Source organism: Salvelinus fontinalis, chromosome 27 (genome assembly GCF_029448725.1).
Source record: "Salvelinus fontinalis isolate EN_2023a chromosome 27, ASM2944872v1, whole genome shotgun sequence".
Taxonomy (NCBI): Eukaryota; Metazoa; Chordata; class Actinopteri; order Salmoniformes; family Salmonidae; genus Salvelinus; species Salvelinus fontinalis.
Window position 1 is genome coordinate 28,528,530 of NC_074691.1, and position 25,575 is coordinate 28,554,104.

Sequence of the window (25,575 nt, forward strand, 5' to 3'; positions counted from 1 at the left end):
GGTTTGGATGTCCCTACTGCTGGGAGGTTTGGATGTCCCTACTGCTGGGAGGTTTGGATGTCCCTACTGCTGGGAGGTTTGGATGTCCCTACTGCTGGGAGGTTTGGATGTCCCTACTGCTGGGTGGTGTGGATGTCCCTACTGCTGGTTTGTTTGGATGTCCCTACTGCTGGTTTGTTTGGATGTCCCTACTGCTGGTTTGTTTGGATGTCCCTACTGCTGGGAGGTTTGGATGTCCCTACTGCTGGTTTGTTTGGATGTCCCTACTGCTGGGAGGTTTGGATGTCCCTACTGCTGGGTGGTTTGGATGTCCCTACTGCTGGGATATTTGGATGTCCTAACTGCTGGGTGGTTTGAATGTCCCTACTGCTGGGTGGTTTGGATGTCCCTACTGCTGGGTGGTTTGGATGTCCCTACTGCTGGGAGGTTTGGATGTCCCTACTGCTGGGTGGTTTGGATGTCCCTACTGCTGGGAGGTTTGGATGTCCCTACTGCTGGGATGTTTGGATGTCCTAACTGCTGGGTGGTTTGAATGTCCCTACTGCTGGGTGGTTTGGATGTCCCTACTGCTGGGTGGTTTGGATGTCCCTACTGCTGGTTTGTTTGGATGTCCCTACTGCTGGTTTGTTTGGATGTCCCTACTGCTGGGAGGTTTGGATGTCCCTACTGCTGGGAGGTTTGGATGTCCCTACTGCTGGTTGGTTTGGATGTCCCTACTGCTGGTTTGTTTGGATGTCCCTACTGCTGGGAGGTTTGGATGTCCCTACTGCTGGGTGGTTTGGATGTCCGTACTGCTGGGTGGTTTGGATGTCCCTACTGCTGGGAGGTGTGGATGTCCCTACTGCTGGGAGGTTTGGATGTCCCTAGTGCTGGGTGGTTTGGATGTCCCTACTGCTGGTTTGTTTGGATGTCCCTACTGCTGGGAGGTGTGGATGTCCCTACTGCTGGGAGGTTTGGATGTCCGTACTGCTGGGTGGTTTGGATGTCCCTACTGCTGGGTGGTTTTGGATGTCCCTACTGCTGGGTGGTTTTGGATGTCCCTACTGCTGGGAGGTTTGGATGTCCCTACTGCTGGTTTGTTTGGATGTCCCTACTGCTGGTTTGTTTGGATGTCCCTACTGCTGGTTTGTTTGGATGTCCCTACTGCTGGGTGGTTTGGATGTCCCTACTGCTGGTTTGTTTGGATGTCCCTACTGCTGGGTGGTTTGGATGTCCTAACTGCTGGGTGGTTTGGATGTCCCTACTGCTGGGTGGTTTGGATGTCCCTACTGCTGGGTGGTTTGGATGTCCCTACTGCTGGGTGGTTTGGATGTCCCAACTGCTGGGTGGTTTGGATGTCCCTACTGCTGGTTTGTTTGGATGTCCCTACTGCTGGTTTGTTTGGATGTCCCTACTGCTGGTTTGTTTGGATGTCCCTACTGCTGGGTGGTTTGGATGTCCCTACTGCTGGGTGGTTTGGATGTCCCTACTGCTGGGTGGTTTGGATGTCCCTACTGCTGGGTGGTTTGGATGTCCCTACTGCTGGGTGGTTTGGATGTCCCTACTGCTGGGTGGTTTGGATGTCCCTACTGCTGGGAGGTTTGGATGTCCCTACTGCTGGGTGGTTTGGATGTCCTAACTGCTGGGAGGTTTGGATGTCCCTACTGCTGGGTGGTTTGGATGTCCCTACTGCTGGGAGGTTTGGATGTCCCTACTGCTGGTTTGTTTGGATGTCCCTACTGCTGGGTGGTTTGGATGTCCCTACTGCTGGGTGGTTTGGATGTCCCTACTGCTGGGAGGTTTGGATGTCCCTACTGCTGGGTGGTTTGGATGTCCCTACTGCTGGTTTGTTTGGATGTCCCTACTGCTGGTTTGTTTGGATGTCCCTACTGCTGGTTTGTTTGGATGTCCCTACTGCTGGGTGGTTTGGATGTCCCCACTGCTGGGTTGTTTGGATGTCCCTACTGCTGGGTGGTTTGGATGTCCCTACTGCTGGGTGGTTTGGATGTCCTAACTGCTGGGTGGTTTGGATGTGCCTACTGCTGGTTTGTTTGGATGTGCCTACTGCTGGTTTGTTTGGATGTCCCTACTGCTGGTTTGTTTGGATGTCCCTACTGCTGGTTTGTTTGGATGTCCCTACTGCTGGTTTGTTTGGATGTCCCTACTGCTGGTTTGTTTGGATGTCCCTACTGCTGGGTGGTTTGGATGTCCCTACTGCTGGTTTGTTTGGATGTCCCTACTGCTGGGTGGTTTGGATGTCCCTACTGCTGGGTTGTTTGGATGTCCCTACTGCTGGGAGGTTTGGATGTCCTAACTGCTGAGTGGTTTGGATGTCCCTACTGCTGGGTGGTTTGGATGTCCCTACTGCTGGGTGGTTTGGATGTCCCTACTGCTGGTTTGTTTGGATGTCCCTACTGCTGGGTTGTTTGGATGTCCCTACTGCTGGGTGGTTTGGATGTCCCTACTCCTGGTTTGTTTGGATGTCCCTACTGCTGGGTGGTTTGGATGTCCCTACTGCTGGGAGGTTTGGATGTCCCTACTGCTGGGAGGTTTGGATGTCCCTACTGCTGGGAGGTTTGGATGTCCCTAATGCTGGGAGGTGTGGATGTCCCTACTGCTGGGAGGTTTGGATGTCCCTACTGCTGGGAGGTTTGGATGTCCCTACTGCTGGTTTGTTTGGATGTCCCTACTGCTGGTTTGTTTGGATGTCCCTACTGCTGGTTTGTTTGGATGTCCCTACTGCTGTTTTTTTTGGATGTCCCTACTGCTGGGTGGTTTGGATGTCCCTACTGCTGGGTGGTTTGGATGTCCCTACTGCTGGGTGGTTTGAATGTCCCTACTGCTGGTTTGTTTGGATGTCCCTACTGCTGGGAGGTGTGGATGTCCCTACTGTTGGGTGGTTTGGATGTCCCTACTGCTGGTTTGTTTGGATGTCCCTACTGCTGGGTGGTTTGGATGTCCCTACTGCTGGTTTGTTTGGATGTCCCTACTGCTGGGAGGTTTGGATGTCCCTACTGCTGGGTGGTTTGGATGTCCTAACTGCTGGGTGGTTTGGATGTGCCTACTGCTGGTTTGTTTGGATGTCCCTACTGCTGGTTTGTTTGGATGTCCCTACTGCTGGTTTGTTTGGATGTCCCTACTGCTGGTTTGTTTGGATGTCCCTACTGCTGAGTGGTTTGGATGTCCCCACTGCTGGGAGGTTTGGATGCCCCTACTGCTGGGTGGTGTGGATGTCCCTACTGCTGAGTGGTTTGGATGTCCCCACTGCTGGGTGGTTTGGATGTCCCTACTGCTGAGTGGTTTGGATGTCCTAACTGCTGGGAGGTTTGAATGTCCCACTGCTGGGTGGTTTGTATATCCCTAATGCTGGTTTGTTTGGATGTCCTAACTGCTGGTTTGTTTGGATGTCCCTACTGCTGGTTTGTTTGGATGTCCCTACTGCTGGTTTGTTTGGATGTCCCTACTGCTGGGAGGTTTGGATGTCCCTACTGCTGGGAGGTTTGGATGTTCCTACTGCTGGGAGGTTTGGATGTCCCTACTGCTGGGAGGTTTGGATGTCCCTACTGCTGGGAGGTTTGGATGTCCCTACTGCTGGGAGGTTTGGATGTCCCTACTGCTGGGAGGTTTGGATGTCCCACTGCTGGGTGGTTTGGATGTCCCTACTGCTGGGTGGTGTGGATGTCCCTACTGCTGGGTGGTTTGGATGTCCCTACTGCTGGGTGGTTTGGATGTCCCTACTGCTGGGTTGTTTGGATGTCCCTACTGCTGGGTGGTTTGGATGTCCCTACTGCTGGGTGGTTTGGATGTCCCTACTGCTGGTTTGTTTGGATGTCCCTACTGCTGGTTTGTTTGGATGTCCCTACTGCTGGGTGGTTTGAATGTCCCTACTGCAGGGTGGTTTGGATGTCCCTACTGCTGGGAGGTTTGGATGTCCCTACTGCTGGGTGGTTTGGATGTCCCTACTGCTGGGAGGTGTGGATGTCCCTACTGCTGGTTTGTTTGGATGTCCCTACTGCTGGGATGTTTGGATGTCCCTACTGCTGGTTTGTTTGGATGTCCCTACTGCTGGTTTGTTTGGATGTCCCTACTGCTGGTTTGTTTGGATGTCCCTACTGCTGGGTGGTTTGAATGTCCCTACTGCTGGTTTGTTTGGATGTCCCTACTGCTGGGTGGTTTGAATGTCCCTACTGCTGGGATGTTTGGATGTCCTAACTGCTGGGTGGTTTGAATGTCCCTACTGCTGGGTGGTTTGGATGTCCCTACTGCTGGTTTGTTTGGATGTCCCTACTGCTGGTTTGTTTGGATGTCCCTACTGCTGGGTGGTTTGGATGTCCCTACTGCTGGGAGGTTTGGATGTCCCTACTGCTGGGAGGTTTGGATGTCCCTACTGCTGGGAGGTTTGGATGTCCCTACTGCTGGGAGGTTTGGATGTCCCTACTGCTGGGAGGTTTGGATGTCCCTACTGCTGGGAGGTTTGGATGTCCCTACTGCTGGGTGGTTTGGATGTCCCTACTGCTGGGAGGTTTGGATGTCCCTACTGCTGGGAGGTTTGGATGTCCCTACTGCTGGGTGGTTTGGATGTCCCTACTGCTGGGAGGTTTGGATGTCCCTACTGCTGGGTGGTTTGGATGTCCCTACTGCTGGGAGGTTTGGATGTCCCTACTGCTGGGAGGTTTGGATGTCCCTACTGCTGGGTGGTTTGGATGTCCTAACTGCTGAGTGGTTTGGATGTCCTAACTGCTGGGTTGCCAGCTTTAATGAGGCTTACACAAGTGTATGAGTTGGGGCCTAGTGGTTAGAGAGGTGGGCCAGTAACCAGAAGGTTGCTGGATCGAATCCCCGAGATGACAAGGTAAAAATCTGTCTTTCTGCCCCTGAGCAAGGCAGTTAACCCAGTGTTCCCCGGGCGACGTGGATGTCGATTAAGGCAGCCCCCCGCACCTCTCTGATTCAGAGGGGTTGGGTTAAATGCGGAAGACACATCTCAGTTGAAGGCATTCAGTTGTACAACTGACTAGGTCTCCCCCTTTCCTCAAGAGCCTATGTATATCCCAATGTTGGGATAGTTACCACTTTGTTACAATATGTAAATAATAATGATATTAATTTTATATTAAAACATGTAACGTGCAAAAATAATCAAGGAAAATGTAAATTTGCAGTGGACAAACTTAACATGATGAACTCTGACATGTTGCCCATTGAAAGTGATCTGAAAGCCACGGCCCTAATAGAATATGCCTCCTGGAAATAACCTCTAAAAAGACCCAGCTGCTGCTTCAGCCCCGCATGAATAAAAACACAACGGATGGTTAAATTAACCTATGTTTGGCTAATCCAAACCACCCAACATGTTGGGTTATTGACGCATGTGTTCTGGCCAATATTTACCCAGCGCTGGGTTACCGAATAACCCAAATAGTTTTTTTTTTCACCCAACATTTTTTAGAATGCATGTTTACATCACTATGTCATCTATCTCCTTTCTCTGTTCTACCCATGCCAGTCAGATCTACGACAGAGTCTCACTCACAGACTAGACTAGACTAGACTAGACTAGACTAGACTAGACCAGACTAGACCAGACTAGACCAGACTAGACCAGACTAGACCAGACGACTAGACCAGACCAGACCAGACCAGACCAGACCAGACCAGACCAGACCAGACACGACACTATTTTGAGAGATACTTTTTGGTCCAAAATGGTCAGCTACCGAAGAGCCAAAAACCAAAAGGCAAAATGAAAGACACTATATTTGAGGATGGTTTATGAGGGTTGGTGGCTGTAGACACTGAGTGTTCTCCTCCAGAGACAAGTGCTAGTCAGTGATGGTACTAATGTCCCAGCCATGAAGGTTTTTAAAGAAATACCGCTTCAGATGGGTTTCTCTCCAGACAGGGATAAAAGGAAGCCATTTGTTCTCATCACAATTTCTCCATGCTATAAGCCATTAAATAAATTAAGAATGAATCATCATTATCATGGCTATTGAGTGGATCTAATTCCCTTTCAAATCAACCGTCAATCCTCATTTGGCTTTTCTCTTCCTAAAGGCTCTGGTGTTCTCCCATCAACCAGTCGGCCATGCCGAAGCTAGTAGACAACATGGTGTGTTCATCATCTACTGGGATTCATGTGTTTTCCAAACATCAAACTAGCTTTTGAATGTGCTAACAGAGACATGCTTGTGTGAAAGCATGTCTAATCAAACTGAACAGTTGTGTCTAATCAAAAGCCTCTAGTGTACATTCAAACAAAACAAGTGTGAAAACCATGGGCTGAAAGACAACAGTGAAGATTCACTCACCTGGCTTGTAATATAGTAGTTAGAAAAGTTGGTTGGTTCATAGGGAACTAGGGCCGTTTTGTACTTTGTAAATTTATGCTAGTCATTTTAAGGACAAATACGATGACTGCTATGGGTTATGAATCACAACCGAATAAACCCCTCTAACCGGGGTTGGGATCTCAGGGATATTTTGGGAATGCTACATGGAATGACATCATGGGAATGTGGTGGGATATTTAAAAGACATAAGCTGGGTTAATTCTGAGCAGATGTGATGCCTCGATCTCCCGAGGCTAGGGCACATTTAGAGCAGAGGTTAGTTACATAAGCTCTACATCCCTCTCTCTCTCTCTTTCTCACTCTCTCTCTCTCTCTTTCACCCTCCCTCTCTCTCTCTCTCTCTCTCTGTGTCTCTCCCCCCCCCCCTCCCTCCTCCCTCTCTCTCTCTCTCTCCCCCATCCCTCCCCTCTCTCTCTCTCTTACTCTCTCATTCTTTGCTTCATCGTAGTACACTACTAGTAGAATAGGAACAGACGGGTGGGCAGGGCTCAGCATTTAGCATCAGCCCCTCTGAAATAGGCAGGGCTGGGCAGGGAGAGATGGGTAGTGGTGGAGAGTTGGGTTGGGGGGCATGGGGAATTGGGTGGATGGATCAAGTGGATGGATGGATGGATCAGATCGATGGATGTATGGGTGGATAGATGGATCAGATGGATAGATTGATGGATGGGGGGGATGTATGGATGGATCAGATGGGGAATGGATGATGGATGGATCAGATGGGGAATGGATGGATGGATAGATCAGATAGATAGATGGATGGATGGATGGATCAGATGGATGGATGGATCAGATGGATGGCTGGATGGATCAGATGGATGGATGGTTGGATCAGATGGGAGAATGGATGGATGGATGTATGTATGTATGGATAGATCAGATGGATCAGATGGGGAATGGATGGATGGATGGATGATGGATGGATCAGATGGATGGATGATGGATGGGGGGATAGCAAGGCAAGGAAGCAAACCTGCAAAGTACTGGATAGATTAAATATGCATACCACTAGGATCAGATGAACCTAAAAGGCAATGCATCTGCTCTCTGATTGAGTTCATATGCCAACAATCAACAATCAAGCCAGTTACATAAAATGGGGTTCATAGTCTTTAAAGCAGATATGACTTGAAATCTTCTCTAGTTGCTGTTGGCCTGTCTGTCACAACAGAAACAGTAGGTTGCTGGTGGCCTGCCTGTCACAACAGAAACAGCAGGTTGCTGGTGGCCTGTCTGTCACAACAGAAACAGCAGGTTGCTGGTGGCCTGTCTGTCACAACAGAAACAGCAGGTTGCTGGTGGCCTGTCTGTCACAACAGAAACAGCAGGTTGCTGGTGGCCTGTCTGTCACAACAGAAACAGCAGGTTGCTGGTGGCCTGTCTGTCACAACAGAAACAGCAGGTTGCTGGTGGCCTGTCTGTCACAACAGAAACAGCAGGTTGCTGGTGGCCTGTCTGTCTGTCACAACAGAAACAGCAGGTTGCTGGTGGCCTGTCTGCCACAACAGAAACAGTAGGTTGCTGGTGGCCTGTCTGTCACAACAGAAACAGCAGGTTGCTGGTGGCCTGTCTGTCTGTCACAACAGAAACAGCAGGTTGCTGGTGGCCTGTCTGTCTGTCACAACAGAAACAGCAGGTTGCTGGTGGCCTGTCTGTCTGTCACAACAGAAACAGCAGGTTGCTGGTGGCCTGTCTGTCACAACAGAAACAGCAGGTTACTGGTGGCCTGTCTGTCACAACAGAAACAGCAGGTTGCTGGTGGCCTGTCTGTCACAACAGAAACAGCAGGTTGCTGGTGGCCTCTCACAACAGAAACAGCAGGTTGCTGGTGGCCTGTCTGTCTGTCACAACAGAAACAGCAGGTTGCTGGTGGCCTGTCTGCCACAACAGAAACAGCAGGAATCTGAGAGGAACCATTTAAAGCTGCAGCAAACTACTAGACCAGCACACAATTCACTTCACAGCCTCACTTAATAGTTGAGCGTTTTAAAAATGGTCTCAAAGGAAAGGTTAAAAGTTAATTTATTCCATAATGTTTTGGTAATACGATCTCAGTCCCCTGGGTTAGAGGAGTCGACTGAACGTAGGCTACTGCTTTGACATTATCAACAATGATTACCAGTTACCCATGGCAGCACTGTCTGCTACTGTTACCATGTCCATGGGGCAGACAGACAGACCACTGAGTCTGGCACAGATAAGGACTGTACAGTTACAGTCTCTTCAGCCAGACACACAGTATTCCTCAAGCACTTGACTAAACCCAGCAGCAATAATCTTACTATCCCAACTAAATGCCTGAAATGAGAGAGAGAGAGAAGAGAGAGAGAAGAGAGTCAGTGTTTACCTCCATGGCGAGCGCGGCGGTCTGCTGGTCGTAGTGGTTGAGGTGGTTGGGCATGAAGGTGGAGTTATAGTGCAGCCCCTGACATAGACGCAGGGTGATAGGTTCACAGGTGAACATGCTGTGGCTCCCACCTGCAGACTCCATGGGGATGGCCTCCACCACTACCGCTGGAGCCATCAGCATGGACACACACAGCACCCACAGCAGCTCCATGGTCCCCGCAGGCTGCTGCACGGACAGGGTTAGGGTTAGGGAAGAACCCAGGCTGCGGACAAGGACAGGCTGAATCATCAGCCTCATTCACAAAGCAGTAGGTCGGTGACGGAGGGCAAAGGGTTGGGATACAGGTAAGTGGCGATCAGGGGAGAGACTGGTCCTGTTCTTGGGCTCAGAGTGTACCAGTCTGTGTGTGTAAAAAGATGGCTGCCATGGCTGAGGCTGACTGTCTCCATCACCCTCTTGAATCATAGGATCTTCATCACCTGAGCATGAGGCCTGGCTTTGGGTTGTCTGACCATAGGAGTCCCCTTCTCACCAGATACACAGGTTATAAACAATGATTTAGGTCAGAGAGTGGATCCCTGCAATAGGTGTAGATGTCAAGGGATCTGAGGCAAAAATAGACAGAAACAATTAAGCACATTGTAGCCTGAATAATACCTGATTCCAAATGTCAATAGCTGCACTCGATCTGACTAAAATTAGTTATACATCTTTGCACAATATTTTAAGAGCCTCTTTACAAAACATTATCCATTATTGTCCTTTAATGACAATTAGAATATGGTATGTGGATATGGAATACATTCATTAGTGTATTCCTAATTATTGTATTAGTGTATTAACAGTAGGCTACCATAATAGTCAGTGCTTTACTTGGGCCGGAGCTGTCCGGAGCGCCATACCAGCACTTCACTGTTTTTCACAGCACTTCACAGTTACCAGCTCCTCTATAAAACAAAGTAGACTATCGCCGGCCCAGATTTACAGATTGAGGCAAAAAAGGTTGATCAAAGCAGAATGAAGGCGGGATCTGCATTAAATAGCAATGGAGAGTGAGCATTCATTTCCTGATTATGCTTTGTTCAAGGTTATTTGCCGCTAATCTGTGAATCTGTTTGCCAACCTGAATGTGCATGATCCGCTGTTCCAAACTTTCAAATGAGAGGTTTGTAAGGTCCTGAAAAGATCATGGAAATGTGTTTAAAATATTTTTGTTAATGAAATTCATGAAGGCATATAATTTTAATATTATCAATCATTTAAACATCTACATATCAGCCATTATCGAAATGACCCTTTAGTGATTGTGTGCGTGCGCGCCAGTGTGAGTGGGCCGTTGCCCGAGGAGAGAGAGCGCGATATTTCAGCAGCAGGTATAAAATAATGACAGACAACTAGATAGCCAATTCAAAACATAACTTGTAGCACTTATCACGCTAGTTAACCATAGCTAACTAAGCATTTCCACTGGCACTAAATACATCTGCACCATTGGAAAGCTATGATTCACCTCTATTAAACAGTAGCCATGTAATTACGAAAACGTACAAAATATTCTAAGAATAAACTAATTGACAAATGCTATGCATAGATCTCCCCTGAAACATGAATATTTGAACCTTATATATAAACATGTCTAGTTAGATAACTTGCTTTGAAGTAGCCTACTTTAACCATTTGATCCCTGATTCATTGAATGAGGGAATTGTTTTATAAAGACAAAAGTATTTGGTTCTAATGTTGAAATATTTTATATCAAGGGTGTCAACCATCCTCCAGGATCGCTCATGTGTGTGCAGCCCAAACATCAACCGCTCAACAGGACCTCACAAGCTTGCGGAGGACCTTGATAAACAGACGTGGGTGTTTCAGAGCTGGATTAAAAGACAAAACTACATGGGATTAGACACAGCAGCCTTCCAGTGTCAATAATGCTTACGTTTTCGTGTAGGCTATAATGATAGTCATGAAAATGTGGTTAAAAGTAATGGAAAATGTGTATGAATCGTTAACAGTGAATGATCAGAGGTCTCTATCATCATTTAATTTGTGAACTTCAGTAAACATTGTCTAATGGACCGACATAGAAAAAGACAGCAGCACTTCTTTCATCCCAAATCAAGCACTTATAATAACACAGTTATAGCACAGAAAAGTGCCTTATATCTTGTCCCTGTAAATATGCACACACCCTGTAGGAAGATAATTATCCTATCCTTTTCCACAGCATTCTTTACTACCGCTACCATCCCATTATTACGAAAGAACAGCCAACTGATCATGCACTTTCAAATATGACACGTAAGATGACCAAAATGTTGAGACAATATGTGATATGAAAAAAATGTATATACCGGTAGTGTAGTCAAATTACCTTGCATAATAGCATTTACTCACGCCTTCGGCTGGCTTTTCGTGCTTAACACGCTTAGAACAATGTTACAAAACTACCGGTAGACACAACAGTGATGACATAAAAGTGTAGTAGTTTGTATTTGTCACAGCCAGCTGGCCACTCCACCGACCGCGCGTAATGACCAAACCAGTGTTATCCATTCCGACAAATAAAATGTCATGAAGCAGAACAAAAGATGACGGTTGAGCTTCTTCATCTCAACTGATGTTTAATGTATGAAGGCTAGTCTACATAAACGGAATCACTACAGGGTATCCCGATGGTAAATTGTTACTACCATCCCGCCAGCGGTATTGGCAATAGGCTACATGTGTTTGCAATAAACATACAATATTTAGGCGAGTGACAGAAAATATAATCAAATAAGATTTACCTTTCTGTCGGCTGTTTTTTTTCTACGTGTAGGGGTTTTCGCCGCTCCCGGAGCCCGTAACAATGAGTGAATAGCCCACTCCTCTCCTCCTCTCCTATCGGTTTATGAATGTGATAATGTTATCGAAGAGCGAGAGCGCGCATTAAACGCGAACGCGCCAAATGAAACCAATGCCTTTTCTATCTTGCAGTAGTTGTGTGTAGCCCTATGAATATGTTCTAATATTTACGCTACCCTACTGAAAACAAAATACAATTTCAGTTTTGAAATTACAAAATTACTTTTTGAATTAGTTTTACACATTTGTGTGACCCACTGAAGGACTATACCTGGAATAAAATAACAACTATGTGGATAACATATTTCTCTATTTTTTACGTTTTTATTTTATTCAAGGAAGAGGCCTTTAGTGGGGCACACAAATGTGTAAAACTAATTCAAAAAGTAATTTTGTAATTTCAAAACTGAAATTGTATTTCGTGTAAATAATATAAGATATTACTTCATATTGCAACACAAAGGACATGCATGCGGCTCCTTGTGTGTGAGTGTGTGTGGATTGTATTTCGATCGGTGGCAACAGCGTCACCCTTGTGTGTCAAGCGGTGTTTGTGCCGCTCATGTCATTGCTCTTGACAACGCAAAGCGGCGACGGTGACAGGGTTGGATAGAAAGGGGGAGGTGAACCCTAGGCAGGGACGCCGCCATGGATTTTGGCCCCCATGAAAATATATCACATTGGGCAAAATTCTTGAATGGAAAATTCTCTTAACATTAATGAATAACTTAAAATAAATATAACTTAAATATACATGAACCTTTTCAATGAAAATAAATTAACATTATCATCCATAGAATGATGTAACAAACAAAATAATAAAATCAGCAGCAGAATTCCAGAACTAAGTATACATACCAACTAGAACATAAGCAGCTGGAAAAGTGGAAATGGAAAACAAAATGGAAATGGAAATGAAAAGGCCTGATGGTGGTGCTAGAGGAAAGGTCAAGAGGTCACCAAATCAATAGGTTTCTTCCACTTGGGGGTCTTGATTGTGCACAACAAATTTTATGGCAATCCAGCCATTACTTTGAGATATATCTTGTTCTTAGTCTGTTCTCAGTCTTGTTCCCATCCTGTGGGCATCATGTGTGTAGTGATCCAATATCCATAGCCCTGCCATTTAACAGTTAGCACTGGCCCTTGCTCAGCCTTACTCACCAAGATCCCAGCGCCGAGCCTTCTTGCTAGCAAAGTCACTGATCAAGTCTTTGAAGTCCAGCTTTCTAGCTAACTGACTTTCAATGGACAGCATGGCAAGACTGCAAAGCCTGTCCTGGGACATAGTGGACGTCAAATCGTTTTTTATCAGTTTTAGTTTACTGAAAGCTCTCTCGCCACCAGCAACAGTCACAGGCAGTGTGAAAAATATAAGTAAAGCAATGCACACTTCTACAAAAATGCTGTGCAGCTGCATCTTACAAATTGCATGCAGGAGACCAAGAGGGGACAAGTTAGGGGGGAAAGTTGCAGCATATAGTGTTCAGGTGTCTTACTTCATTTTGAAACTCAGGTGTAAGACCTCTGGAATAGTTCATGATCAGTGGTTGGCACACAGAATGGACTTCATCCTCACTAATCTGCCCAACTTTCAGAACAGCAGAAAATTATTCTACAATTTTTGCAGTGATGTGAAACCTAGTGTCCAAGTCACGTATGATGTTGTCCATAGCAGTAAAAAACACTGTGTTCTGAAACAGCGTTGCTGCACTGTCCTGAGCTGTCTCCTCTTGAGAGTTCTCATCATGGAATCTCTTCCTTTTCCTCTGGCGGCTGTGTTCTGAAACACTGTTGCTGCACTGTCCTGAGGTGTCTCCTCTTGAGAGGTCTCATCATGAAATCTCTTCCTTTTCCTCTGGCGGCTGTGTTCCTTGATAAATTGAGGTGCAACATCCATTTGCGTAGCAATCAGTGTTGCCTCAGACAGGAGAGACTCCCATCCATCTCTAAGAGCCTGCATCTTTTCCTTTAAGGCTCTGGTATTGGCTGGCTCCTCGTCAAGTGCAATTTCTCCTGACTGGAGAATCACATTCCTGTCCTCAATGCATTGCAGTAGCTGCAATTATGCCACTGACATGTCATTCAACACAATGCTGCTCACCTCCTTCTTCAGTTGGTAGTAGAGCTGGTTCAGGGATATGGGGATGGGGAGACAGGGCTGCTGAGCCTGAAGCTGCATCTGTTGGGCCTGGCACCAGGCAGGGGCAGGGACAACTGATTTAGTATGAATAGATTGCTAAAAGTTTGCCTGCATTGATTAAATGTTTATTACAAAGGTTCTTTGGATGTTAACTTTTTGCCAAAAACAAGAAAAGAAAAAGAAACCGTTAGTTTTATTAGTACATTGTAAATAAAATATTCTATTAATGATGATAGGTTAATAATTTAATATTGAAAAAAATGTACCTAATGTTGTAATATTTCTTTAGGGCCCCTGTCAGTCACAGGCCCTTAGAATCGTTGTAACTTTTCCCCCCATACGGCGCCCCTGACCCTAGGTACAGGGGCGGAGCCAGAGGGGTGTCCGGGGTGGCACTGGACTGATATCTGATTGGCAACCCCGGGCGCCAGCCCAAGATGTAATTTGAGGCTGATTGACATGTCCTTTCACCTCTTATTGAAATAATCATTTATTTTGACGTTCGCCGACATTCTTCAAATCGAGGAAGAGAGAATGTTAGTTGCGAGACACAGAAGAATAAGAATAAGAAGAACATACAGAAGAAGAGTGAATATTTCCACAGCTCCACAAGCTCTTTTCTCAAATGGCAAAAGCATCATATTTGAAGTAAGTTAAGGTTTAGCATCAGGTTTAGGTTTCCTGAACAACTTTTCCGAAAGTTGAGTCGCTATGTAAGTTAACGTTTGGCTCCATTAACAGACAGTTAATAAGGTAAGAGAGATCAGTTCCCAATTTAGCCTAACATTGTGTTCACATCTGTGCTAGTTATACACGCATATACAGTTCAGTGTCGTAAGTTACAGTATACAAATGTGTTCAGCAAGTTAACATTCAGCAATTTGAAATCCATTAACTCAGATTGTCGTACTTGAACTCAAAACTAATAATTGTTATTATCAATCTGTTAGCGTTACTCAAAAGATTACCACAATTTGCAGATAGCCTGTTTGATATCGTAAAGGTGCAAGACATTATAGCTTGCTAAGTTACTTGCTGCAGAGTAGGGCTAGCCATGATCTAACTAGTAACTTAGGCTGGTAGTTGATTGTACAGTTATGATAATGGGGATTTGTAATTAAGACTGAGATTGGACTAAAATGTGGGTAATTGGATGCTTATATGTAACCATAGACTGTCTTATTTTTGCATAGGGTCAATTAAACATGAAAAGAAAGGGAGAGATATCAGACTTATTTTTAAAGAAGCACAAACAGTCAGATCAGGTGCAAACAGACCCCAGGCCTTGCATCACCACTGGACCCCAGAGCAGCTCCCTACCTGAAGCTAGTCAGAGTCAGTGTGGTCAGACTTCACAAGGACCCAGTCTACCACCACCAGGTCAGAGCAGCTCCCTACCTGAGGCTAGTCAGAGTCAGTGTGGTCAGACTTCACAAGGACCCAGTCTACCACCACCAGGTCAGAGCAGCTCCCTACCTGAAGCTAGTCAGAGTCAGTGTGGTCAGACTTCACAAGGACCCAGTCTACCACCACCAGGTCAGAGCAGCTCCCTACCTGAGGCTAGTCAGAGTCAGTGTGGTCAGACTTCACAAGGACCCAGTCTACCACCACCAGGTCAGAGCAGCTCCCTACCTGAGGCTAGTCAGAGTCAGTGTGGTCAGACTTCACAAGGACCCAATCTACCACCACCAGGTCAGAGCATCTACCAGGCAGTCAGTCACATGCCCAGTTCAGAAGTTAAGTTTAGCTTCAGCTTGTAATAGATGATTTTGTCAGATTAAGCCTCACTTTAAAATGTTGGTTGTTGATTCATGTGTGTTCTTGTTTTGATGGCTGTGACATTTTTATTGTGATTGTACACTAATGGTTCTAGTGTTATTTTAATGTAATAGATGTATCAAGGGATGACACAGAGACCTATGTCTCTGAGAGAGACCGTGAGCCAGAGCTGCCAGGAGATGTCATCGGGCCCCTCCCAACTGCATCAAGCACCAGATATGCTGTTCCAACAGGACCCAATGGTAGGCCAGGACTATACTTTAAACTACACATTTTAGTTAGCAGTTAGTATCTAATCTTGAGGATCCATTAATTCTACATTTCCATAGAGATAGAGACACATTATTTAACGTGTATTTAAGACATTTCATTATCCAGAGAACAGGGTTCTGTACAGTCGTGTTTGAAAACATTTCCCAGCATTCAGCATGATACGGGCTTTCAACAACTCCTGGTATAAGGACAATTCGTGGCTTGAATATTCTGTAAGTCAAGATTCAACTTATTGTTTCGCCTGTAGGCATTTTTCTCTGCCCAATACACCTGAATCTGCCTTCACATCACAGTCAGGTTTTTGTAACTGGAAAAGGGCGCTGTTTTAAGATTCTGGGTTTAAGCTCCATTCGAAGGCAGAGCATCATATCAATGCTTTGTAGGCTTGTAATCAGCATAAAAGGCATATTGACAGCAACTCATCAATTAGATGTCATAAATGAGGACTGGAAAAAGAAAGTGGAGGAAAACTGTACTTACAGTTGAAGTCGGAAGTTTACATACACCTTAGCCAAATACATTTCAACTCAGTTTTTCACAATTCCTGACATTTAATCCTAAGTAAAAATTCCTTCTTTATTTTAAGAATGTGAGATGTCAGAATAATAGTACAGAGAATGATTTATTTCAGCTTTTATTTCTTTCATCAGATTCCCAGTGGGTCAGAAGTTAACATACACTCAATTAGTATTTGGTAGCATTGCCTTTAAATTGTTTAACTTGGGTCAAATGTTTCGGGTAGCCTTCCACAAGTTTCCCCCAATAAGTTGGGTGAATTGTGGCCCGTTCCTCCTGACAGAGCTGGTGTAATGGAGTCAGGTTTGTAGGCCTTGCTCGCACACATTTTCTATAGGATTGAGGTCAGGGCTTTGTGATGGCCACTCCAATACCTTGACTTTGTTGTCCTTAAGCCATTTTGCCACAACTTTGGAAGTATACTTGGGGTCATTGTCCATTTGGAAGACCCATTTGCAACCAAGCTTTAACTTCCTGACTGATGTCTTGAGATGTTGCTTCAATATATCCACATAATTTTCCGTCCTCATGATGCCATCTATTTTGTGAAGTGCACCAGTCCCTCCTGTAGCAAAGCACCCCCACAACATGATGCTGCCACCCCCGTGCTTCACAGTTGGGATGGTGTTCTTCGGCTTGCAAGCATCCCCCTTTTCCTCCAAACATAACAATGGTCATTATGTCCAAACAGTTCTATTTTTGTTTCATCAGACCAGAGGACATTTCTCCAAAAAGTATGATCTTTGTCCCCATGTGCAGTTTCAAACCGTAGTCTGGCTTTTTTATGGCGGTTTTGGAGCAGTGGCTTCTTCCTTGCTGAGCAGCCTTTCAGCTTATGTCGATATAGGACTAGTTTTACTGCGGAAATAGATACTTTTGTACCTGTTTCCTCCAGCATCTTCACAAGGTCCTTTGCTGTTGTTCTGGGATTGATTGCACTTTTCGCACCAAAGTACGTTCATCTCTAGGAGACAGAACGCGTCTCCTTCCTGAGTGGTATGATGGCTGAGTGGTCCCATGGTGTTTATACTTACGTACTATTGTTTGTGCAGATGAACCTGGTACCTTCAGGCGTTTGGAAATTGCTCCCAAGGATGAACCAGACTTTTGAGGTCTTGGCTGATTTCTTTTGATTTTCCCATGATGTCAAGCAAAGAGGCACTGAGTTTGAAGGTAGGCCTTTGAGATACATCCACAGGTACACCTCCAATTGACTCAAATTATGTCAATTAGCCTATCAGAGGCTTCTAAAGCCATTACATAATTTTCTGGAATTTTTCAAGCTGTTTAGAGGCACAGTCAACTTAGTGTATGTAAACTTCTGACCCACTGGAAATGTGATACAGTGAATTATGAGTGAAATTATCTGCCTGTAAACAATTGTTGGAAAAGGGACTTGTGTCATGCACAAAGTAGATGTTCTAACAGACTTGCCAAAACTGTAGTTTGTTAACAAGAAATTTGTGAAGTGGTTGAAAAACGAGTTTTAATGACTCCAACCTAAAAGTATGTAAACTTCCGACTTCAACTGCAGCTACCGCTTCATGTTTTCTGAACTGATGTAAATTTGTTGGAAGTGGTTTTATACTCTGTGGAAGAAGGGGTGGCTCTATGACGACAATGTAAATGTCCATACTCACGGGGGCGTGGCCACTAAATAGGTAAACTTTATATGAAAATCCATACTCTCATTTAGAAGGCTAACATCACATTTCATCTTTTCACAAATAGTTTCATATGTAAATATATACACGTTTCATAACATTTAGATGCAAACCCCAGAATTGAGAAGTGTACACAACCAGAGACACAGTATTGTGTTTCCTGTACTTCATGAGATCACCAAATGAAACACACTCCACATGACTGTCCCTTAAGTGTCCACGGACCATTACCACATTCTCAAAAATATACATTTGTTTAATTATTCAAACTTTTGATGTCCAAGTGTCTCTCTGTGTTCCACAGTTTACATTCCAATCTCAAACACTACAGAGCATAGAGGCAGCATATTTTCCAACCGCCATAAAACAGCCGACTTCCCGCTCTCCCCCTCACAAGAGAGAGAGCACGCTGTCGAGCGGACCCTCTGTAACCTGATCCTTCAGATCATCACAGGAGATTTATGCCGAATACATACAAAACCACACTTTAATATACTGTATTATGCCATACCCCATGTTCGTGGTATCTGTATACCTGTGTTGGCAGATGAGTTGGCACTGGGAGGGTATATCAAGCTCCAAGGTGGCTTAGCAGTTCAGACGTCTTTTCCGTATTGTCTTGTCGTGTCCTGTATATATATATATATATTTACACCTTTTCTTCACATATCTTTTATTTATTTTATTATCCAAGAACTCAACTACAAAAGCTTTCCTGCAAAAGCTTTCCTGCAACCCGCTTCACCAATTACAATAAGTATTATTTATCTCAATCTGAAAATCCATCGTGGAAGATAGCCAGGGGCTAATTCAGAAGCTAGCCTGATAGCTAACCAGAAGCTACTCCGATAGCTAGCCAGAAGCTAATCTGTAGCTGCCCCGAAATTAGCCGGTTTGCTAGCTAGCGTTGGTGTTTCAGCTGCCCACGTTTTGCGGTCATCAGCTATTCCTTTAGCTCGATAATCTACCGGCACTTTTGTGCAACGCGACTCGGACCGGAGCATTCCGGGACTTTTTTTTTTCTCTCAGTTTCCCCGGATTCCAACCGCAGGCTCTGGACACTTGCACCTTGATTTCGCAGCTAGCTAGCTGCATACCGTGTGACTATTGGCTTACGTCGACCCCGGAGCAAACTCAAATCATGCTGGAGCTAGCCAGCTGAGGAGTTCCATCACCATCCGGACCCGTTTCTTTTGTTGCTGCTGCAGATACGGAACCCCACCGGGCCTTCACGACTGACTGCCGACGTTATCTGCCCGAGGGATTTATCCAACCGGCAAATCCGTCCCGACGTTACCTGAACGCTCACCTGAGGCCCGCTAATCGTTAGCTGTCCTATCGGCTGCTATCTGAACAAAACCCCACTACACGGAACCTACCGACGGAAACGCACGAGGTATCTACAAACAGACCTCCATCCTATGCTGCTACCGATAGCCATATACCCGGCCAGCTGTCTGGATCGCCACGACCCCAACCAACCTCTACTCACTGGACCCTTACTGATCACTCGATTAAGCATGCCTCTCCTTAATGTAAATATGCCTTGTCCATTGCTGTTCTGGTTAGTGTTTATTGGCTTATTTCACTGTAGAGATTCTAGCCCTGCTCTCTATACCATATCCAACCTATCAGTTCCACCACCCACATATGCGATGACATCACCTGGTTTCAATGATGTTTCTAGAGACAAGATCTCTCTCATCATCACTCAATACCTAGGTTTACCTCCACTGTATTCACATCCTACCATACCTTTGTCTGTACATTATTCCTTTAAACTATTTTATCGCCCCCAGAAACTTCCTTTTACTCTCTGCTCTGGTAGCTCTAGGCGACCAATTCTCATAGCTTTTAGCCGTACCATTATCCTACTTCTCCTCTGTTCCTCTGGTGATGTAGAGGTGAATCCAGGCCCTGCAGTACCTGGCTCCACTCCTATTCCCCAGGCGCTCTCTTTTGATGACTTCTGTAACCGTAATAGCCTTGGCTTCATGCATGTTAACATTAGAAGCTTCCTCCCTAAGTTTGTTTTGTTCACTGCTTTAGCACACTCTACCAACCCGGATGTTTTAGCCGTGTCTGAATCCTGGCTTAGAAAGACCACCAAAAATTCAGACATTTTTATCCCCTTACAATATTTTCAGACAAGATAGAACGGCCAAAGGGGGCGGTGTTGCAATCTACTGCAAAGACTGCCTGCAGAGTTCTGTTATACTATCCAGGTCTGTTCCCAAACAATTTGAACTTCTACTTTTAAAAATCCACCTCTCTAAAAACAAGTCTCTCACCGTTGCCGCCTGCTATAGACCACCCTCTGCCCCCAGCTGTGCTCTGGACACTATATGTGAACTGATTGCCCCCCATCTATCTTCAGAGCTCGTGCTGCTAGGCGACCTAAATTTGAACATGCTCAACACCCCAGCCACCCTACAATCTAAGCTTGATGCCCTCAATCTCACACAAATTATCAATGAACCTACCAGGTACCACCCCAATTCCGTAAACACGGGTACCCTCATAGATATCATCCTAACAAACTTGCCCTCCAAATACACCTCTGCTGTTTTCAACCAAGATCTCAGCGATCACTGCCTCATTGCCTGCATCCGTAATGGGTCAGCGGTCAAACGACCTCCACTCATCACTGTCAAACGCTCCCTGAAACACTTCAGCGAGCAGGCCTTCCTAATCGACCTGGCCGGGATATCCTGGAAGGATATTGATCTCATCCCGTCAGTAGAGGATGCCTGGTCATTTTTTAAAAATGCCTTCCTCACCATCTTGAATAAGCATGCCCCATTCAAGAAATTTAGAACCAGGAACAGATATAGCCCTTGGTTCTCTCCTGACCTGACTGCCCTTAACCATCAGAAAAACATCCTATGGCGTTCTGCATTAGCATCGAACAGCCCCCGTGATATGCAACTTTTCAGGGAAGCCAGAAACCAATATACACAGGCAGTTAGAACAGCCAAGGCTAGCTTTTTCAAGCAGAAATTTGCTTCCTGCAACACAAATTCAAAAAAGTTCTGAGACACCGTAAAGTCCATGGAGAATAAGAACACCTCCTCCCAGCTTCCAACCGCTCTGAAGATAGGAAACACTGTCACCACCGACAAATCCACTATAATTGAGAATTTCAATAAGCATTTTTCTACGGCTGGCCATGCTTTCCACCTGGCTACCCCTACCCCGGACAACAGCACTGCCCTCCCCTCTGCTACTCGCCCAAGCCTTCCCCATTTCTCTTTCTCCCAAATTCAGTCAGCTGATGTTCTTAATGAGCTGCAAAATCTGGACCCTTACAAATCAGCCGGGCTAGATAATCTGGACCCTTTCTTTCTAAAACTATCTGCTGAAATTGTTGCCACCCCTATTACTAGCCTCTTCAACCTCTCTTTCGTGTCGTCTGAGATCCCCAAAGATTGGAAAGCAGCTGCGGTTATCCCCCTCTTCAAAGGGGGGAACACCCTTGACCCTAACTGCTACAGACCTATATCTATCCTACCCTGCCTTTCTAAGGTCTTCGAAAGCCAAGTCAACAAACAGATTACCGACCATTTCGAATCACACCACACCTTCTCCGCTATGCAATCTGGTTTCAGAGCTGGTCATGGGTGCACCTCAGCCACGCTCAAGGTCATAAACGATATCGTAACCGCCATCGATAGGAAACAATACTGTGCAGCCGTATTCATTGACCTGGCCAAGGCTTTTGACTCTGTCAATCACCACATCCTCATTGGCAGACTCGACAGCCTTGGTTTCTCTAATGATTGCCTCGCCTGGTTCACCAACTACTTCTCTGATAGAGTTCAGTGTGTCAAATCGGAGGGTCTGTTGTCCGGGCCTCTGGCAGTCTCTATGGGGGTGCCACAGGGTTCAATTCTTGGACCGACTCTCTTCTTTGTTTACATCAATGATGTCGCTCTTGCTGCTGGTGATTCTCTGATCCACCTCTACGCAGACGACACTATTCTGTATACTTCTGGCCCTTCTTTTGACACTGTGTTAACAACCCTCCAGGCGAGCTTCAATGCCATACAACTCCCCTTCCGTGGCCTCCAACTGCTCTTAAATACAAGTAAAACCAAATGCATGCTCTTCAACCGATCGCTGCCTGCTCCTGCCCGCCTGTCCAACATCACTACTTTGGACGGCTCTGACTTAGAATATGTGGACAACTACAAATACCTAGGTGTCTGGTTAGAATGTAAACTCTCCTTCCAGACCCACATCAAACATCTCCAATCCAAAGTCAAATCTAGAATTGGCTTCCTATTCCGCAACAAAGCATCCTTTACTCATGCTGCCAAACATACCCTTGTAAAACTGACCATCCTACCAATCCTCGACTTCGGTGATGTCATTTACAAAATAGCCTCCAAAACCCTACTCAATAAATTGGATGCAGTCTATCACAGTGCCATCCGTTTTGTCACCAAAGCCCCATATACTACCCACCACTGCGACCTGTACACTCTCGTTGGCTGGCCCTCGCTTCATACTCGTCGCCAAACCCACTGGTTCCAGGTCATCTACAAGACCCTGCTAGGTAAAGTCCCCCCTTATCTCAGCTCGCTGGTCACCATAGCAGCACCTACCTGTAGCACGCGCTCCAGCAGGTATATCTCTCTAGTCACCCCCAAAACCAATTCTTCCTTTGGACGCCTCTCCTTCCAGTTCTCTGCTGCCAATGACTGTAACGAACTACAAAAATCTCTGAAACTGGAAACACCTATCTCCGTCACTAGCTTTAAGCACCAGCTGTCAGAGCAGCTCATAGATTACTGCACCTGTACATAACCCATCTACAATTTAGCCCAAACAACTACCTCTTTACCTACTGTATTTATTTATTAATTTATTTTGCTCCTTTGCACCCCATTATTTCTGTCTCTACTTTGCACTTTCTTCCAATGCAAACCAACCATTCCAGTGTTTTTTTAGTTTTTATTTTACTTGCTCTGTTGTACTCACTTCGCCTCCATGGCCTTTTTATATTTTATTTATTTATACATATATCTGTTTGCCTTCACCTCCCTTATCTCACCTCACTTGCTCACATTGTATATAGACTTATTTTTTTTCACTGTATTATTGACTATATGTTTGTTTTTACTCCATGTGTAACTATGTGTTGTTGTATGTGTCGAACTGCTTTGCTTTATCTTGGCCAGGTCGCAATTGTAAATTAGAACGTGTTCTCAATTTGCCTACCTGGTTAAATAAAGGTTAAATAAAAAAAAATAAAAAAAATAGTTGAATTGAACCAGCTGTGTATGCCCAAGTGTCTCAGACTGGACTGGTGCATCAACTTTGCCACGACACCGTTTGAACAGGGAGTCTGGAAGAGACACTACAGAGAGACAGTACTGGAGCTCCACATCGGCAAACCTAAGGTGAGTGACTGGGGGCCTGGACAGTGTTTAAAATGACCTGTAAGTAACAGACACAGTTCCTGTGACAATGTGTGTGTGTTCAGACTCCCTCAAAGCAGTAGTTCATCATCCCAGAGGTGACGTCCATAAACACTGTGACCTTAGACCAATAAGAAAGTATCCTCAGAGAGGCGCGTTCCGCACCCCCTGTCCAGTGAGAGATGGGCGATGGCAGCACCACGAGGGGGTCCCAGCTGAAGGGGCTGCCCCCTTGGAGGGGTACAGACACCCCGGTGACACTGAGATTGAACTATCTGGAGAATCTGGACCCCATAGAGCATGACGTAAGAACACTTCCTCTGGTAGTTTGTGTGTGTATAGTGAAATTTACATCAGTCTTAACATACAAAGTATTTACCATACCATTGCATTCATTCCCAAATGAAAGCACAACCTATTATGCACTGCCCCAGTGGCCTGGGATAAATACAGTTGTATTGAATTGAACAATCAGCACATCAGATTAATTAAGCTAAGAACTCCCATGTAACTTGACCTGGTGTTCCTGTGACATGATCTAAGTAAAGAAGAGCGGGGTGATCACCACCAACCAGGCCAAGCCAGACAATACAAAGAATAAAGAGCTGTCGAAATCCAATTATAAACTACATGAGGCCAAACCAATCAACACAAAGAAGAAAATTGTCTGCATCAAATTATAAACTACACAAGGCCAAGCCAATCAACACAAAGAAGAGCTGTCTGCAGCCATTTATAAACTACACAAGCACCTCTTAATAGAATGTGACACAGTTTTGTTCTTCTATCCTCGTGGGGACCTAAAATGAATTTCCATTGAAAATACTATTTTCCCTAACCCATAACCCTAAACCTAACTCCTAACCCTGATTCTAACCGTAACCCTAACCCCTAAGCTTAAAATAGCTTTTGTCCTCATGATGGCATGGGAAATGACCCCACAAGAGAGAATTTTCCTTGTTTTACTATCCTTGTGGGGAATTTTGGTTATTTTAGGTCCCCCACAAGGATAGACGAACCAACCCACACACCAAGAGGCATCATGCATATGGAACAGACTTCATATGGAAATGTATGTTAATACACTACCCAGGGGACTGTGTGTGTGTGTGTGTGTGTGTGTGTGTCAGTGAGTACCAAAACACTGATGCTGCTTCAGGGGAAGGGTAGAGGAAAATTCTAAGTGTTTCCGTCTACAGAAATACCAAACTAAAAGATAAAACACCTAAATATATTTGTAAATAATACAATAAAAGTAGTTGACTAATTCTCTCATTTGACAACTTAGACACGGACAATAAAGACACTATAACATGTAGACATACAGTACGCCACACAGGACGGCATACAGTAAAGTACGCCATACAGTCCAAAACCCCATACATCATCCAGTCTACCAAAAATATAGTGTCCTTGGACTCGAGTCCAAGTTCTGGAACAGAGCAGCAGAATCTTTTCCGCCCCCAGCGGGCCACACAGAGCCTGGAGTATCTTGTCTCGGTCTAACCAATGGAACACTGGTATACATCCTGGTCCTGTGAGGTCAGCTGTGCCCAGGCTCAGACAGGAAGGACTGAGGCCATCAACGAGGACACACAGGATCACACCAGTACGAAACACTATGACCTGCATGTTTAAAATGCATCTTTCCTTCCACCCTTAGTTCCTTCCTTCATCCCCTCCTTCCTTTCATCACAGAGGACACAGGACCACGCCTAGTAAGACCAACTCCTTCAATTCACATTCTTGGTGGAACTATACCAGAATGATAGAGCTCTCCATCAAATAACAATACTTTGTCTCTGTGCTGAAGTCTCTCTGTCCAAGGCAACATGTGACATTACATTCTTACTCAATCAAAGCTTTCTTCTTATTGTGCATCTACTGTATCACATATCATTCACGTACATGTTTTGGGGGTTTTAGCAACACCACAACTACCAGCTTCCTGTGGTGGATCCTCATATCGCCACCCTGTGGAGCACTTAAGTACTGCAGTACTCAGCCGCCAAACAGCACTGCAGTACACCACACAGGCAATGGGGAGGAGGGAGAATCAGAAAAGAAACTGTTCAACCAACACAGTACTGGGACGATGGACTGATAGTGTACTCTTGACATGGGATTTACATCAAATCATGTTTACCTTCAATTCCACTAAGTTTCATTATGACAGAAATACATAATATATAAACATATGGCTACGTCTGGAAAATGTAAATACAATATTCATTAGAACAAACCCAGG

At 45.3% G+C, this 25,575-nt stretch overlaps 1 protein-coding gene across 3 annotated transcripts in view; it reads right to left on the bottom strand.

The window, feature by feature from the left end:
• LOC129825393 (frizzled-3-like) overlaps window positions 1–11,611 on the bottom strand; it is a 63,191-nt gene extending 51,580 nt beyond the window's left edge. The window contains exons 1-2 of one of the 3 annotated variants that reach the window (XM_055885475.1): window positions 11,472–11,611; window positions 8,680–9,287 (exon numbers count right to left, since the gene is read on the bottom strand). In XM_055885475.1, coding sequence (XP_055741450.1) covers window positions 8,680–8,979 — 300 coding nt within the window. In that variant the 5' untranslated portion in view covers window positions 8,980–9,287; window positions 11,472–11,611. The other 2 variants (XM_055885478.1, XM_055885477.1) reach the window with 2 other exon arrangements.
• Between the last annotated feature and the right edge of the window lie 13,964 nt (window positions 11,612–25,575).